The sequence below is a fragment of the Chenopodium album genome, chromosome 19 (genome assembly GCF_948465745.1).
Source record: "Chenopodium album chromosome 19, dcCheAlbu1.1, whole genome shotgun sequence".
Taxonomy (NCBI): Eukaryota; Viridiplantae; Streptophyta; class Magnoliopsida; order Caryophyllales; family Amaranthaceae; genus Chenopodium; species Chenopodium album.
The window spans coordinates 43,592,363-43,610,454 of record NC_137852.1 but is presented as its reverse complement, the minus strand read 5'-3'; the positions used below and the strand labels follow the sequence as shown (position 1 = coordinate 43,610,454).

Sequence of the window (18,092 nt, the reverse complement as noted above, 5' to 3'; positions counted from 1 at the left end):
ATTTCGATTCGTAACACCTATTCTGATTTGCACAATTCATCTATACATCCCATTAATGCACGAATTTAAGCCACATACACAAATCAATCCACTTATATAACTAAACTTAAACTTGGCGGTGATATAATTGTGTTGTGCATGGGCTTCATTTTGAAAAGACTGATACAAGTTGGTATGCCATGACTACTTGAGTACAAGGCATGCTGACATGACATGGCTTGAGCCTACCTTTTCCACCCAGCCCGCATGGAGGGCACCTTTACATTCAATGTTATTGTGTCATTTTGGGTATTACTCACATATATTAGTGTGATTTATCGTGTCGGGTCATGTCAAGCTGAACTTTTTCATTTTTTTTCTAAAAATATGTGGCACAAAATGGATAATAACAGGTCATGTGTTTGTGCTTATTTATTGTTGGCTCGTGTTGTGTCACAAATTGGACAGGCCAACGCCATCCTTTTAGTCACATATTTTGATTTCGCTTTAATACAATATTGCTTAAAATAATGTTTTACAAGTTAACCCATATGCCTTGTCTAGAATTAGGGTATTGGACTTACAAAATTTAATGGATTCGTTGTTGCGGAAACTATATGCGTGAAAAGAGGTTATATTTTTTTACTTTTAGTAAGTGTAATTGTTAACTTTTGAAGGATTCTCACAAATTGTTGTTGATTGGTAGTAACTTTTATATGAAACAATCGACGAAATCGTCCACTTTGCTTCATTTTGTTTTACTCATTTTGGCATGGATACTTGGATGACTGACAATTGCTATTTAACACCGATTTAGTGACTACCAAGTGTCACTACACTCCCCGTTGGATGATCTAAGAGACAACAATCACTGTTTCGTCACTTTCCAACTCAATAAAGATATGAAATATTCATGAGTTTAGAGATTCGTAATTATTGTTTGAAAAAATAAAAATAAAAATAATTGAAAGTGAATTTGAATATTTAATAAGCTTTATATTATATTTATAGGATCACTCGAGGTTTTTTTTTTTTTTTTTTTTTTTTTTTTTTTTGTTGTTTTTTATGTAGCAGTTCAGAAACATTTTGTCATTGCTGTTGCCAATAGTTAATCATGGAGTGATTAAAACACAACACAACCTTAAATTAATTCATCACTCTAAGTGACAGAAACTAAACTATTATAGAAATATTATACTAAGTGAAGGAACATGACTTTATTTGTTAGTATTGCACACAAGTGGTAAGGAGAAGGGCTCTATTGGGTCAGAACCTCACACATGTCCTCTCAATGTGGGTTAATAGGCTAGGTATTTGGGAGTGATGGGTAAGTGAATCCCACCCCAAAGTGCCTCTAACGGACGAGGTTTGATCATACAACTCTAAAATTAGCGTATGCAAACCTTACTATTAGACCAAGCAAAATAGAGAGTATCAACTTGCTTAAACCCCCTCTACCTTAGGTTGGTAACACAACGTCCAATCCAATACTACTTCCTCTTCCCACGAGGCGCACACACTTGCAACACCAACTAGTCACACGTTGGATTGACCTGCAGATTTTAATCGAACCATTTCACAATTCCTTTCTTCCCCAAAACTCCAAAACGTGCCTCATTTTCATCGCCTGAACTCACAAATTCACAATTATCCCTCATTTCAAAATTCAGATTAACAATACTTCTAATAATCCAGAATTTTGTTCAATTTCTCCAATCTCTCTTCCCTAATTTTGATTTTGACATTTCGATTGATCATTTAACCATTGTTTTGGGGCCATAGGTGGTTTCTCTCTCCTATGGCCTCCGATTCCACTTCTTCCGACTCCGCCTACGATTCCGCCGCCGATATCCAAAACCCTAATCCCTCTCCCGATACTCCCACCAACAATTCCGCCATTGATGATCACCTCAGCTCACTCACATTGACTCCTCCTCTTGTTGATGATGACCTAGCTCCTCCAATCAACGATCAACCGTCATCGCAATCGCAACCCCAAATCGATTCAATTGAAATTGAAGAGACTCATCGAAGTCCAATACCGGAAATTGATGTTACACAGGTAGAGGAGGATGAAGAGGAGGTTACCAGTGAAGTGGTGGTGGAGGAAGATGAGGAAGAGGAGAGAGAAAGTAATTCAGTGAGTGCGAGTGGCGGTACCGGTGTGGCGTGGAGAGAAGTGGAAAGGGAAGGGGAAGCTCCTACTAGCCCTGGAAGTAGTGGGTATGCTGGGGAAAGAGGTAGCAGTAATGCCAGTAGTGCATCTGGGATTGAAGAGATTGGTGAGAGAGATGGAGGTTTAGTCAATGGCATAGCTGATTCTCAACCGGCTTGGGTTCCCGGCAAGCGACATGTTAACGAGGTTTCCTTCTTTAATTGCTCTTTCAATCACTTCATCATCATACCATTTACTTACTTACTGTATGAATGTACAATCATATCATTTCAAATAAGAATTTTTCGATGACCATGCATTTGGATTAATAAGTAGTTATTCTGAATCCTTGTGTTGTTCAATAATTGTGGGTATTGGTTAACATAGGGAATAGTATCAAGTATGGGAAGAAATTCATTGATTGCAATCGTTAAAGTTTTGGCTTTGTTGGTTAATCTATCGAGTTGTAGGGTTTTCTTGAGTGAAACCGCTGATGACCAATTGGGTATGAATATGCAGGACGATGCCTCTGTTTCATGGAGGAAGAGGAAAAAGCACTTCTTCATTCTTAGTAATTCTGGGAAACCTATATATTCCAGGTCTATCTTCTGCCTTCAAGTTGTTATATTGTGATTTACTTATTACTACTTTGATGGATTTGACAAATGACAGTCATATGTAGGATCAGCATGAGTATCAGTATACTTTTATTAAATGACATTGCTGTCTTGTAATAGGTATGGCGATGAACATAAGCTTGCTGGATTTTCAGCAACGTTGCAAGCTATAATTTCCTTTGTTGAAAATGGGTAGGTCACTTGAGTAATTTGCAAATTTTACAGTGTTTTTTTAGTATGCAAGCTTGTTAACTAAACAATATGCTATCCAAACTATTTTCACAGGGGTGATCGTGTCAAGTTAGTTCGGGCAGGAAAGCATCAGGTTATTGTTTCATTTTGCTTATATTGTTGCTCACTCACTTTTCTTTCATTTCTGATTATTGTGATTTCACTGTTTATTGCCTTTCACTCCCAAATGGTTAGTTTAACTAAGAGTTTATTGACTATTGTGGTTTACTATTTATTAGATCTTATTATTATGCATATATTGAGAACTGAAAACTGTCATGGTGAAACAAAGGGAGTTATTAATGACATTGCACTTTTTATAAAATTATTTATAGATAGAGCAAACCTTTCTGTTAATTTGGCATATCAATGTCTTCATGCTCTTATTATAGCTATGTCTAGTGTTTATTATGCAAGGACTCAGATATTAGTGTTGCGCTTGTGCATGGGTAAATCTGACATGGAAACTTTTAAACTTGAAGATGCCCGGACATGTTTTCAAGTACCAAAGCTATGTTTGGGACAAGTGAATAAGGATGCTTTTAATTGTTATTCATGTATGCATAAGTGAAAAGCATTAAGTTTTTCGTTTTATGCCAAAATCAAAGCGTCCAATTATCTATATTTATTTGGAATATCAAGTGTCAGACATGGATATTTGAGCTGCAATATAGAGTCCGAGTTTCATAGATTGCTGTTAGTTGTTGTTCATTTATATTGATAATAAAACCCTCTTTCCTCTATGCGTAGGCTAATGATCACCTCTTGTATGCTAAATTGGCAGAAAAGGATTATTTCTTTTAATATTGGGGATAGGGTGTATATTACATGATACAATTTATCGTTTACTCCCTCCGTCCCTTATGGCCAATTTTAAGTCCCAAAATGATAGTCTCATTTGCCTTTTTCAAGTACCATTAATATTAAATTTTTACTAAAATTCTCTCGAATTTACAACAATATTTGTGCAAATTTAACTTTTCCATGTAAATTTTGCTTTTCCATATACTTTAATTACTTTCTCTCTCTACTTTTTTGCATACCCTATGTAAACTTATCTTTTTAATGTACTTTTACAACTTCTTATTTATGTTTACTAATTCCCGTGAAAATTGCCCATAAGGGACTATCATTAAGGGATGGAGGGAGTAGTATTTCTTTTACTTTCTTCTCAATTGTAGTGGATGTAGCCTTAGAGGGTGGAGAAGGTTAAGGGATATTTTTATTCTGTTGGTGTGGGGAAAGGGGAAAGATCGCTTTGTTAGTTGGAAGTGTCTGCAACCGGAAATCTGCAGTTTGGAGTTTGGTGTTCAAGAACTGGATGAAAATATGGTTATGGAAGCTCCATCAAGATTCAGCCACTGAAAGCTGGTATTTTGTTTGGGGAAACGGATGGGATGTGTCAGCGGGTACTCATAAATCATAATCTTGCAAAGGCTCATGAAAGCTATCTCACAGAATTATATGCCATTAGTTTTTACAGCTGAGGTAGGAATTATATGCCATTAGTTAGGTACAGCTGAGGTAGGTAAGAAGGATCATATTGCATTTGGGAAAACTGTTTGTTGTGAACCAATATACTTTTATGGTCAATATCGGGGGCTAGCCTCTTTAGTGGAAGTTCAGTGAGCTAGCAAGATTTGAGGCTGCTCTTCAGTTGGTTCAGTTTATATCGTTGACAGATTCGGACAACAAGGACTAGTTTGCTGAGTTTGGCGTTTTGCATTTCTCATTTTTTCTATGATGGGATACAAATAACACCATTTTCACAATAATTTCAAGTTTCTAGTTTTTTTTGGAAGGCTAAGAGTTCAAAGTATTTGAAGCAATTTGTGTGAGGAGCAACATCAGAGAGACTAAGTAGTCAATACTAGTTAGACTACTGGTTTGGAGTTTAAATAAAGTGTTTCTCACTTGTGCATCTTCTGGTGGAGAGGCAGTTTGTAGGCATTTGAGTTTCTTTTGTATGCTGTCTCCTTTTATGACGGAAGCTGTTAAATGGTGTCAGCATAAGGTGGGTTAACTAAGAACTTATTTGATCATCTGCAGATAGGCATTGACATAGGATTTTGTGACACTAGCTAGCGTTTTAAGATCATGGTAGGCTTGTCTTGGAGATAAAATCGCGGTTCTTGTAGCCGACCCCATCTTTGGGATTAAGGCTTCTATTCTTGTTGCTTACTATCTTTGCTTTTTTGTGGGTGCTTTGGGGAAAGGAATTATGGCATTGAGTAGGGATGATGTTTGTTCATGAGTGTTTTGGTTTTAGTATTTAGTGGGTCTTAGCTAATGCAGCACTTTAAATTGAGTATCCGAGTTCAGGTGCCATACCACGGACGAACCAAATTACCAAAAAGTAGGAGGCTTCTCTTTGTCTTTGTACATGCATATTTCATTCTCTTTGGACCTCTGGCTCTCCCTGTTTGTACTCTTTACTTCCATTGCTATAGTATCTTCATTTTAGAAAGATGAGTTATTTTACATAGCTTTCCACTCACAAATTGTAGATCTTGTAGCCTTTTGCTTATGTGTTTCTTAGTTTAACAAATCTGTTGCAGTGTAAACTACAAACTATTTTTCTTTAAATAGTTTCTATTGACCACTCTGTAGTATCTTGGCACATGAAAGAAAGTATACGAAGAATTGAACACTGCTTCTGACCATGAACACTGCTTCTGACCATGAATAGTTTCTTTAAAGATGGAGTTCACAAAATGGGAATTTTATAGTAAAATACAAACATGGAAAATATGTGTAGCTAGAATTGGCACCATATTTGTCATGTAAAGTAATTACATGTATCCTGTCATTTTTAAGGCACCAAAACTTTGGGGTAAGTTTATCCCCAGACGGACTTGGTCTCCAAATCTACCGCATCAGCTTTCCATTCACTTTTAAATACTTTTTATCATTCAAACTCATACAACACTTTCTCCAAATTCACACATTATCCCAAGACTCACTCTAGACTCACTTATCCTCTTCAATATATATATATATATACATATATATATATACATATATATATACACATATATATATACATATATATATATATATATACATATGTATGTACATATATACATATATATATATATACATATGTATGTACATATATACATATATATATACATATGTATATATATATATACATATGTATATATATATACATTTTTTTTTTTTTTCCAAATTATTGTACATTTATTTTTTTTTTCCCAAATTATTGTAAATAGTATTAATTTACATGTCTTATAATTATATTTTGGATAAAAATACTCATTTATGACGATTCGGATAACATTAATTTAAGTTACTATCGTAAAACTTGTTATGGACTGCTATGCAATTTATCTGTAGGTCGTGAGATCCACTTGGGTTAACATAAACCATGTTAATTTGGTGGCAAGGTTGTAGGGTGTTCTTAGCATTGGAATCCTACTTACTACATCCTTTCCTGTTTTCCATTTGTGGTTTTTGAATGCAAATCTTTTATACTTCCTCCGTTTTCTTTTAGATGCAACACACACTTTTTCACGGTATTTAAGAAATGTGGGGTTCACATGATATAATACACTTTAAAATGGGATGAGTGGTTGTTAGGAGTGTAATTAGTGGGCCATGTGCTTTAAATAAGGGAAATAGTATAGTTTTTCCCTAAAGTAACTTTCCTTTTATAGTGTGTTGCAAGTATTGTGACATTTCCTTTTTAGGGAAGTGTTGCAAGTAAAAGAAAACGGAGGAAGTATATATATATATATTTTTTCTTAGAACTTTGAAAACAAACCTTGTATATATACTCTATTTCATCAACACCTTAACTAGTTTTGTAACAACAGAAGCCAAGGAAAGGAGGGGAGAGTGTGTGAAAGTGGGTACTCTCTTGCTTTTCAAATAAGATATAAAATGTGATTGTGAGAGAAGGGGGATCTGAGTGGGTCTGACAAGTGAAGCATGGGAGCTTAATAAAGAAAAAACATTTACCAAATAATGAATTAAATAAGGAACACAGAAACAATAGGACAGACTTTTTTGAATAGACTGAAACGAAATATTGAAGGTCTTTTTGAAATGGAAAAAATATACGTAGTATATGTAAAATATTTTAAATTATTATATTAAAAATTAAGTACAACTGTATTCATTATATTTTCTTATTGTGGATCTATAGGCTTTTCTTGATATAATGATGGTCACAGTTCATAAACTTCGGAAAAATTGACTTTTATTAAGAAATAAGGTTTGTTGAAGGCAAATTATTCGTACTCATTATGAGCGTGTATTTATTATACTTTCGGTAGCTTATCCTTTTTTTTCTTTCCGCAGACAATCCTTGTGACAGTTCATGCTAGCCAACTCCGGATCATGTTTGGACTAAGGCTTTGTTGTTGATTTTGTATGAGCTGACATATATGAATTAGATTTCATATTAGATAGATATTAAGTTCATAAAATCATATTACTATTTCCGTTACCATTCTTTTTGGTCATTTGAGGATGATGTTTTTCCAGATGTTGTGATTGTACTAATGAAGGCATAGATTGATATGATTTTAATCAATATAATTTCTAGCAGTGTTTGAAAAAGCGCACCTAAGGCGTGCCTAGGCGCAAGGCGATCAGGGGTGAGCGCTTAATAAGGTCTGGGCGGCGTTTTGCGTTTGGCGCACATGAGGCAAACTTCAGCCAAAATTTTTTAACTGCCCATATGCTGCGCCTCACTTCAAAGAGGAACACCTAGGCGCGCCTTAGGCGCATCTAGGTGCAGCAGAACCCCTCTCGCTTCAGTGCGTCTTGAGCTTTTTTATACATTGATTTCTAGATTTCAAGAAGTTGACCAGGAGCTTGATACTCATCCATGATGTAGATGTATTGTTGCTTGATGTGGTTGCTGTTTAATGGGTTTAATAACACATGCTCTCGTACTTAGAATTATTGAAAGAATCTGCTGCTTTATACCACGTTTTTCTTTTTATGCCATCGTTCAGTCATGCATTTACTTCCGCATTATTTCATACCCTGTTAACCTCTACTTTGATTTCAGGTGGTATTTCTTGTGAAGGGACCAATATATTTGGTCTGTATTAGCTGTACAGAGGAACCTTATGAATCTCTAAGAGGACAGTTGGAGCTGCTTTATGGTCAGGTAGCTTCCTTTTTCTTGGGTTCTCTGTGTATTATTGGTTGTTGAATGAAACGTTAATTTTGACTTGTGCACTGTGACATTCTGTATGCAGATGATCCTTATTTTGACTAAGTCTGTGAATAGATGCTTTGAGAAGAATTCAAAGTTTGATATGACACCATTGCTTGGTGGAACAGATGCTGTCTTTTCATCTCTCATCCATTCCTTCAGTTGGTCTGTCTTACTTGTCCCTGTTATTCTATTACTTTTACTGATCTTTATAATTCACTTCCCTACTTTATGTGCATTTTGTGCTGATTCTTATTGGTGGCTGGTTAGCCTTTTGCAACTTTTTGGAGAGAATGATGACAGTTTGGCTAATGTTTATGTACTTGAAGCATCAGTGTACATAGTGCATGACAACAATTATTTTTTTCTTAAATCTTTTAATGTCTCTTTTCTGAGGCTTTGTTATAATCGGAGACAGTGTTTCACTTCAAGCAGCAATTATCTTTTACATGATTTTGTAGATAAGATATATTTCGTCTCAATGTTTATTTTCAAATTTTTATTTATTTAGTTTTTATTAAAAAAAAGTTTGCTCATTTGATATCAAAGGTTGAAGTCTGCATTAGCAATTGTGAAAATAAAAGTGATTCATCTAAAAAAGAAATAAAGAAAAAAAACAGAGGAAGTTCATGGTGGTATGAGGTCACTTTAGTTTTATGTTATATCTTCTTATTATCTTAATGTAAATGTAAATTTCATAGACCTATCTTATAGTTTACCTCTTATTCTGAAAGTAGATTGTTTTTCATTGTTCTGTTTAAGTATGTCTATTCAGCTTACTAATTATCGTTGTTCAATTTGTGTTTTGTACAATGTTATTTAATTCAATTGGTGGATAGTATGATCTTCATTGTGGCTTGGCATAAATATAAACCTTTCTTTCAACTATTATCAGGAACCCAGCTACTTTTCTACATGCCTATACATGCCTACCTCTTGCTTATCCAACAAGGCAAGCTGCAGGTGCCATATTGCAAGATGTTGCTGATTCAGGGGTCTTATTTGCGATATTGATGTGTAAACACAAGGTTTTGTTATATCTTTGAATGCTTCCTTTTTTGTTATTGAATTTACTCCAGATATCTTACTCTGTGAAGCTGCAGGTAGTAAGTCTTGTTGGGGCGCAAAATGCTTCTCTTCATCCAGATGATATGCTACTGTTGTCAAACTTTGTTATGTCATCGGAGTCATTCAGGCAAGCTTGCTATAATTTTTCCACATTTGTAATCTGTTGACATTAGTGTGGATTCTTATACCAGTTATTGCTAGACTGAGGCTTTAACATGCTTGAATTCCCTTCACATGTTGTGGTATAGGGGTATATATATGTTACTTGAGGTTTGGCAGATTGTTTTCTAGGGAGTTGAAACCATGTTTTTTTGTAAAAATCTAGCACCAAGTAGCTCGTCAGTATTCTCCACAACCACCCCCCTTACACACACACCCCATTTAAAAGCATTTAAAAGCTGTGACACATTTAGTTGGAAACTTGAAGCGTAAATCACGGTTAAGGATACCTGGTTTATTTTATTTTATTTTATTTTAAATTTTTTATTTTAAAATTTGTATTTCAGTTTTAGTGCTGTAATACTTTCATGGTATATTCTAGTGAAGAACCTTAACCCATCACAAAAATAGTACTTCCTCCGTTTTAAAATACTTGCTCTATTTCTTCATGTGCGAAGTTTTAAGAGAAATTGGATAAAGTAATAGGGAACGTGAGTTTGGTTTTGACCGTCGTGAGATAGTTTAGTTTTATCGTACTGATTAGTGTCACAATGGTAATTCAACCTAATATGAGAGGAACCATTGATTTGAAAAATAGGTCATCGCGCTTGGTTAAAAAGCCAGTGGCGCGAAGTTAACGTGAGCTGGATTATGACTGAACGCCTATAAGTCAGAATCCGGTACAGAAGCGACGCATGTGCCCGCCGCCCGATTGTCGTCCTACAGCAGGGGCTTCGGCCCTAAGGACACGTGTCGTAGGCAAAGCTCGCGCAACAAATGCGCCGTGAGAATCGCCTTTGAAGTACAATTCCTACTGAGCGGCGGGTTGAATCCTTTGCAGACTTAAATATGCGACAGAGTATTGTAAGTGGCAAAGTGGCCTTGCTGGCATGATCCACTAAGATTCAGCCCCTATGTCGCTTCAATTCGTCCCCCCCCCCCCCCCCCCAACCCTCAACCAATCCTATTCCCTAAAAAGATGGTGTTAGGGGCATGTGGCATGTGCACAAGAAATGTGCACCTAAGGACAAGGCATACGAATAAATATTTATGTCATTAGAGGGTATGTTGACTCTGCCTTAAGACATGATGATTAAGGATGAATGAGATGATTTTTGGGCACTATTTATGACTTCCAAAGCCCCTTAGGAACCCGTGGAAGTATTCGCGCCGGGTGAAAAAATGATATTCGGAAATAGGAGCAACTTAGGAGGTATCGGACTGTCACATGACTACGGGATGCATCTCGGGGGTATGATAATATTGTTTTGACCCATGTATGACCATTATTCGCCTACATAAAGGCCCCGTGAAAGCTTATAGTCAAGAAAAAAACTCGTGTACGAAAACGGGTAAATTGGATGCTTAAAAGCAAAATGAAAGCTTCCACCCACCCAATTGGACTCCTACAGGATATTTGGTTCCATGGTAAACATCTCGACAATTTTTTATTTTCGGGCCAAAAATAGAAAAAAATTCTCAAAATTGAACTATTATCCACGCTTTTGAGCAATTTTAGAGGTTTCAAGACCCGGTGTCGGAAACTCTCGAGATACTAGGGGATACAACCCGGGGTCATATAATGTCTTTTAGAACCATATATGATCATTATATGTTGTCATGAATGTCCTTGGTTAAGTTAGTTTAAGAAATAGGTGAAAGTTGTAAACTGATAAGTTGATTGTTAAAAGGCATTTTGGAAGGTGTCATCCACCCAAATAGATTCCCGGGATGTATTAGGGTCCATAGTAAGCGTCTTTGAAAATTTTGTTTTCGGGTAAAAAAAAAGTCAAAACTGTCTACAACAATTAAAGGCTATAATCCACGATTTCGGGTAGAATTTTGACATTTTTCAAAAACTGAACTGAATGCGTGGGGTGACTCTTAGGGTCATAGAAGGTGGTTTAAAACCATAAGACACCTATTTAGATGTCTATAAAGTACAAAGAATGAGTTTTGACTATATTTTAAATTTCATGAATTTCAATGATGTCACATAAGTATAATAAAGTGATGTGACTTGACTATAATGATGTCATAAAATTGTCATGAATTAATCACAAGTCAAATTTGAAGGCTATAATACGCGAAATAGTAGCAATTTAGGAGGTGTTTAGACTCGGTGTCAAAATTAAATTCACTGGTCACTACGGGATGCATCTCTGATAATATTGTTGACCCATATATGATTATTATTTGGCTACATAAAGCGCCCCTGAAAGTTAAGACGCGTGTACGAAATCGGGTAAATTAGATGCTAATAGGCAAAATGGATGGTTCTACCTACCCATTTGGACTCCAACAGGATATTTGGGTCCATGGTAAACATCTTGACAATTTTTATTTCCGAGCAAAAAAAAGTAAAAAATTCTCATTATTGAAGGCTATTATCCACGTTTTTTGAGAAATTTTAGATGTTTCAGGACCCGGTGTCGGAAAGTCTCGAGATACTAGGGGATAGATCCCGGGGTCATATAATGTCATTTGGTACCATAAATGATCATTATATGTTGTCATGAATGTCCTTGGTTAAGTTGAGTTAATGAAATAGGTGAAAGTTGTAATTGATAAGTTGACCGCTTAAAGGCATTTTGGAAGGTGTCACCCTCCCAAATGGATTGCAGGAGAGTATCTGGGTCCATGGTAAGCGTCTCGACAAATTTTGTTTCCGGGTCAAGAAAGTCAAAACTGTCTAAAATTATAGGCTATAATACACGATTTTTGGTCAATTTTTCAAAAACTGAATTGAATGCGTGGGGTGACTCATGGGGTCTTAGAAGGTGTTTCAATACCATAAGACACATATATAGATGTCTATAAAGTACAAAGAATGAGTTTTGACTCTATTTTAAATTTCCGGAAATTTAATGATATCACATAAGTACAATGAAGTGATGTGACTTGAATATTATTATGTCATAAAATTATCATAAACTAATCTGACTTGACTATAATGATGTTAGTGAGAAAATGACATTCGAATGTCAAATTTGAAGGCTATATTACACGAAATAGGAGTAATTTAGGAGGTGTCGGGTCTCGATGTCTAAAAATTCACTGTCTGATAATATTTTTTAAACCTATGTATGACCATTATTCGGCTCCATAAAGGTCCTGTGAAAGCTTATAGCCAAATAAAAGACGCGTGTACGATAACGAGTAAATTGGATGCTTAAAGGTAAAATGGACGTTTCCACCCACCCAATATTACCCCCACAGGATATTTGGGTCCATGGTAAACATTTTGGCAATTTTTTTTATTTCGGGCGAAAAAAAGTAATTCTCATAATTGAAGGCTATTATCCACGCTTTTTGAGCAATTTTAGAGGTTTCGAGATCCTGTGTCGGAATGTCTCGAGATACTAGGGATACATCTTGGGGTCATATAAAGTCGTTTGGAACCGTATATGATCATTATATGTTATCATGAATGTCCTTGGTTTGGTTGAGTTAATGAAATAGGTGCAAGTTGTAAACTTATAAGTTGACCGTTTAAAGGCATTTTGGAAGGTGTCACCCACTCAAATAGGTTCCTTGGGTGTATTAGGGTCCATAGTAAGCGTCTTGTCAAATTTTGTTTTCGGGTTAAAAATAAATCAAAACTGTCTAAAATTGAAGGCTATAATACACGATTTTGTTCAATTTTGACATTTTTTAAAAACCGAATCGAATGCGTGGGGTGACTCTTGGGGTCATAGAAGGTGATTTAAAACCATAAGACACCTATTTAGATGTCTATAAAGTAAAAAGAATGAGTTTTGATTCTATTTTAAATTCCATGCATTTTAATGATGTCACAAAAGTACAATGAAGTGATGTGACTTGACTATAGTGATGTCATTAAATTATCATGAACTAATTTGACTTGACTATAATGTTGTCACTGAAAAAATGATATTCGGAAGTCAAATTTGAAGGCTATAATACATGAAATAGGAGCAATTTAGGAGGTGTCGGGACCCGCTGAACACTACGGGATGCATCCCAGTGTCTGATTTATTATTTTGACCCATATATGACCATTATTCAACAACATAAAGGCGTTTTGGGTTAGGCGCACATGAGGCAAATTTTAGCCAAATTTTTTTATTTGCGCATATGCTGCGCCTCACTTCAAAGAGGCGCACCTAGGCACAGCAGAACCCCTCTCTCTTCATTGCGCCTTGAGCTTTTTTATACATTGGTGCTCTCCCTTGCCAATAGTAGCGCCCCCCACCCCCCCCCCCCCCCCCCCCATATTATTATTATCTTCCTTTTTTTTTTTATTCCGCATAGGCAATTTTTTTGTCAATGAATTGCTTATGTAACATTGTCTTCATGATTTTATTATGCTTACGTATAATGCTGCTTCTGCTGCACTAAAATAACTCCTTGTTGCTTTTCATGTTGTTTACATGCAGGACATCTGAGTCTTTCTCACCAATATGCTTGCCAAAATATAATCCCATGGCTTTTTTATATGCATATGTTCAATATCTGGATGTAAGTGACATTGCTCCTGCTTTAGAAGTCCAGGTTCACGGTTTGGTTTTCTGTGCTTTTGATTAGTCTAGATTCATTGTTTGGTTTTCTTTGTGCTTTTGATTAGTCCAGATTTTCACTGCTTGGTTTTCTTTGTGTATTTGATTATTATGTATAGGTCTAGTTTCTACTTTCAGAATAACTTTATCTGTGACATAAAAATCTGTTTACTCCCTTTGGTTGATTTTATGAATTCTAATAGATGCAATAAAACAAACATGTTGATTGTGCATTATGTTTAGACAATTCTGATGCATTGGGTCGTTGCAGGCTGATACGTACTTGATGTTGCTGACTACTCGCTCTGATGCTTTTTACCATCTCAAGGAGTGCAGGTACTACTAATGTTTGTCTTGAATTTAAAGCTATACACTAAAGTCAGTAAGGTGTAATATTTTGCATGGTTTTTGGGTTTTAGCCAGCTAGTGTGTAAAGAAATCACTATTATGGAAACCAGCTTGAACAGATGGCTTTCTTCTTTTGGATTGCTGTCTTGCTAAATTGGACTTCTTTTCTTCACTTCCATTTACTTTGATTTAACTTTACTAAATATTTTGACAAGGAAAAAGGACTACTGCTCCTCGAGTAAAATTGTTGTTTGAACTTTGAAGTCCTTTTATGTTTAATTCCAAACCATCCTTGAGTATTTTGAAACTGCGAAGCTCGGACTCGGCCAAACACCTAGCCGTACCGGTGTCGACACGACGCGACCCGGGTGCGGACACGAAATCTGGGTCGGACCCTTGCGTGAAAAAGTGGACTCGCCAATTGTGAACCCTAGATCTAAAATAGGAGGACAAATTCACCAAAACAAGAGCCTAAACCTTAGGGTTTTTGATCGAAAGTGAACAACGAGCAGTTTGACACCAAGAAGTTGCTGAATTTCTTTGCCGGCGACGGAAAACTGGTTATTTGAGTCTCGAGTTCTCGACCATTCAACTTCAACTGCAATTTCAGTTTTTTTTTTTTTTTTTTTTTTTTTTTTTTTTTTTTTTTAACGTGGGTGGGGTAGGCAGTCTTGAAAATTGAAATAGTGAATGTGGGGGTGGGTGGAAAACTCACGTGATTTATAATCTTATTTACAGTTTCTTTCTTTTCTTTTTTACAGTACTACTTTTATATTTTTTTTAAAAGCTGAACAATAAGTACTACTCTAAACTTCTACTTTAACCTATTTTTACTTACCTTGAACTCTAATGTTTTTTAAATTGCCGTGTCCCCGAGTCCAAATTTAAAATATGGACTCTTTTAAAACGTGTCCGCGGATCCTTAATTTTATAATATTCCGAGTCTGACACTTGGACACATACCCGAGTCCAACACCCGAGTCCGAGCTTCCTAGTTTTGAAAAGTATGCACACTGTTTTTTTTTTTTTTTTTTTTTCATGGGAATTTGATTACTACAGGGCAAGTATCGAGGCGGTTTTTCTAAAATCAAATGTGCTTAGTGAGGTCCAAAGATCTATGCTAGAGGGCGGGATGCATATTGAGGATTTACCTGTGGATCCATCTTCTAGATCTGGTTCTGCATCTTCCCATCTAGGCCAACATTCTCCAGAGAGATTCAGGGATACATACACTGGTATTGGTGGTCCTTGTGGACTCTGGCATTTTATATACCGCAGCATATACTTGGATCAGTATGTATCTTCAGAGTTCTCATCCCCAATCAATACACCACAGCAGCAGAAAAGGTATAAACTGTAATCAGATACATAGAGTTGTTTTGTCCACATAACTTGAAAAGCAGAAATTATTAACTCCAATTTACTATTGAGACAGATTATTTAGAGCGTACCAGAAGATCTATGCTTCCATGCATGATAAAGGATTTGGTCCCCACAAGACCCAGTTTCGGCGAGATGAAAATTATGGTAAATATTGTCTGCATTCTTTGTAGTATTGTCATATTATACATGAACGCCAAGAATTACTGAACTGTGTTTCTTTTATGATTAATTTATTTACGAATTCTAATTTAATGCAGTCCTACTTTGCTGGGTGACTCAAGATTTTGAGCTATATGCTGCATTTGACCCCCTTGCTGACAAGGTATGTTCTATGGCTATAACTGTGTTGTAAGTTGTAACATATTTAATATGCTCATCAAATAGTTAGGGTGATTTGGAGCTTAGAAAAGAATAAGGTGGTTTCAATTATACTAGATAATTCATAAGGTAGCTTCTTAAAATAACTCAAAGGTTGATTCTAACACTGTACTCTATGTGTCTTTCTATACTTACTATGAAAGTGGAAATATTAAAAGTTTTTGAGCTGCTGCCTTATTACTAATGATGTAAGATTCTAGTTAGGCCCTCTGTGACCAAAAGCTGTCCCTATAATTTGCTCCGATGTTTTAGAGGGAGGGTAAAGGGGTACTAGATAAGCTATGTTACTCGGACTCTTCACTTGACCTCACGTACCCGTGTCGAACCCTCGACACTCGGACATGGGTGGGACACTTAGACACTTCATTTTAGTTCAAAATCATGGAATTTTTTCACAAAATAGCCGGGTCAGACACTTTGACACCATGTCGGACATGGGTACCCGAGTCCAAGTAACATAGTAGATAAGTGTTGAGTCTGGTGTGTACTATATAGCTGTCAATGACCAAAATCTTCTTCTGCCAACCAACTCAACAAGTATCTGTCAATTTCGTTGGTGATCGGTGTAACCGGCAATAGAAATAATCTTTGTTCTGGCAACATGTTTCACAAAGTTTGCATATTATGTACTGCAATTTCTGCATTTAGTACCATGTCGGGAGCTAAAGATCTGTAATTTCATCACCATATATTGTTTTTAGTTGATGGGAGTAGTGGTTACACAATGATGAACTCCTGTCTCACTGCCTTGCAAACCAGCAGTCCAAATTCACTCATTACTTGAGCCTTATTATACTTTTATTAATATTTCTTCATACCTTTGCTGTTTAAAGATAAATTTCATGAATTATATAGTATCATCATACTTTTTGGTGCTAATTTCATTAAGCCCTTTATTTTTTTTTTTTTAATTAAACAAAAAAAAAAAAAATTATGGTGTGAATCTGCAGGCTTTGGCAATCAAGACCTGCAATCGTGTATGTCAGTGGGTAAAAGATGTAGAGAATGAGATCTTCTTGCTGGGTGCTAGCCCTTTCTCTTGGTGAAATTTTGCCCTCAGCATTTTTTTTTTTTATCTTTGGGTAACATATTCTCCTTCCACATTCTCCCCATCTTGTGGCAGATTTCTTTAGTTTATAAATCCCATAGGATATTGTTTCTTTGTTTTCTTTTGAATTTTGTCTCAGCTGTTGTATCTATTGGATGTAGTATTCCTTTTGTTGAGCTTATAGTGCGAAGCCAGCGTAGTTCATTAGTTAGCAAATGATGTATACTTGTAATTCCAATTTGTAGCTTTCTATATATGAGATCAATAATGTAATGAGGTAGCTCTTCTTACATAATGCGGTTTTTGTTTTGTTTATTGAGCTGCAGCCAGCTACTTATTGGCTTTAGGCAGCATCCTACTTCTCAATTTATAGCTATTTCCAAATTGCATATGATTGTTGGTACTGTACTATTTTTTTTCTTCTGCAGGTGCCCACCCCAATGAGACTTGATATGTATTTGTTTGTGTTTGATGAACTGTTTTTGGTGTATCATTAAATTGTTATTCTGTACGGAATTTATTATACCCTTGTTTTTTGATAGTTGATAGGGTAAGCCAAAGGTTAACTTGACGAACTCCACTCCCTATTGCGACTCGCAAGCACTGGTCTGACCAATATATTTACGGGTTTAATGGGTTTTGGGTAAAAAACTTCTGTTCAAAACCCATAAATAACGGATTGGGTCTGGTTGGGTTTTCGGGTCAGGTAAAAATTGAACGAGTCTAGTGACACACACACCCACTCTCTTGCAATATATATAAAAAAAAAAGAAAAAAAAACTGAGATAGCGTTTCAAAAGGCAAATTAGGCTGTGTCATATAGAATATGGTCCATGTCAAAGTGTCAATAAAACAAACCGGACACGAAGAGAACGGAAAATGATTTTGACACATCATTATGAGAAGATAATTTTCTATGCTTTTCTCACGTAAAGGTGTGCTAAAATCAATTAAGGGTGTGCTAAAATTAATTACCGAATAGAACGTATATAGGAAGTTGGAAGTAATTAATACA

The 18,092-nt window shown here is 35.9% G+C and overlaps 1 protein-coding gene across 1 annotated transcript; it reads left to right on the top strand.

Annotated features, from left to right (window-relative positions):
* The first annotated feature begins 1,518 nt into the window (after positions 1-1,518).
* On the top strand, positions 1,519-17,470 carry LOC145595805 (vacuolar fusion protein MON1 homolog). Its single transcript, XM_081652230.1, has 14 exons — positions 1,519-2,341; positions 2,654-2,733; positions 2,872-2,943; positions 3,037-3,076; positions 8,024-8,125; positions 8,217-8,338; positions 9,069-9,201; positions 9,277-9,368; positions 13,801-13,882; positions 14,192-14,256; positions 15,328-15,615; positions 15,704-15,795; positions 15,909-15,973; positions 16,980-17,470. Exons 1-14 carry the CDS (start codon positions 1,778-1,780, stop codon positions 17,073-17,075), a joined length of 1,893 nt encoding a protein of 630 aa, XP_081508356.1. The 5' UTR covers positions 1,519-1,777; the 3' UTR covers positions 17,076-17,470.
* Positions 17,471-18,092: the final 622 nt, after the last annotated feature.

What these genes read in the sequence shown, in the direction of transcription:
- LOC145595805 (XM_081652230.1), top strand. Translation starts at nt 1,778, where the DNA reads ATGGCCTCCGATTCCACTTCTTCCGACTCCGCCTACGATTCCGCCGCC. An exon ending in GCAAGCGACATGTTAACGAG is followed by an intron (nt 2,342 to 2,653) that starts GTTTCCTTCTTT and finishes ATGAATATGCAG; the next exon opens with GACGATGCCTCTGTTTCATG. An exon ending in TTCGGGCAGGAAAGCATCAG is followed by an intron (nt 3,077 to 8,023) that starts GTTATTGTTTCA and finishes CTTTGATTTCAG; the next exon opens with GTGGTATTTCTTGTGAAGGG.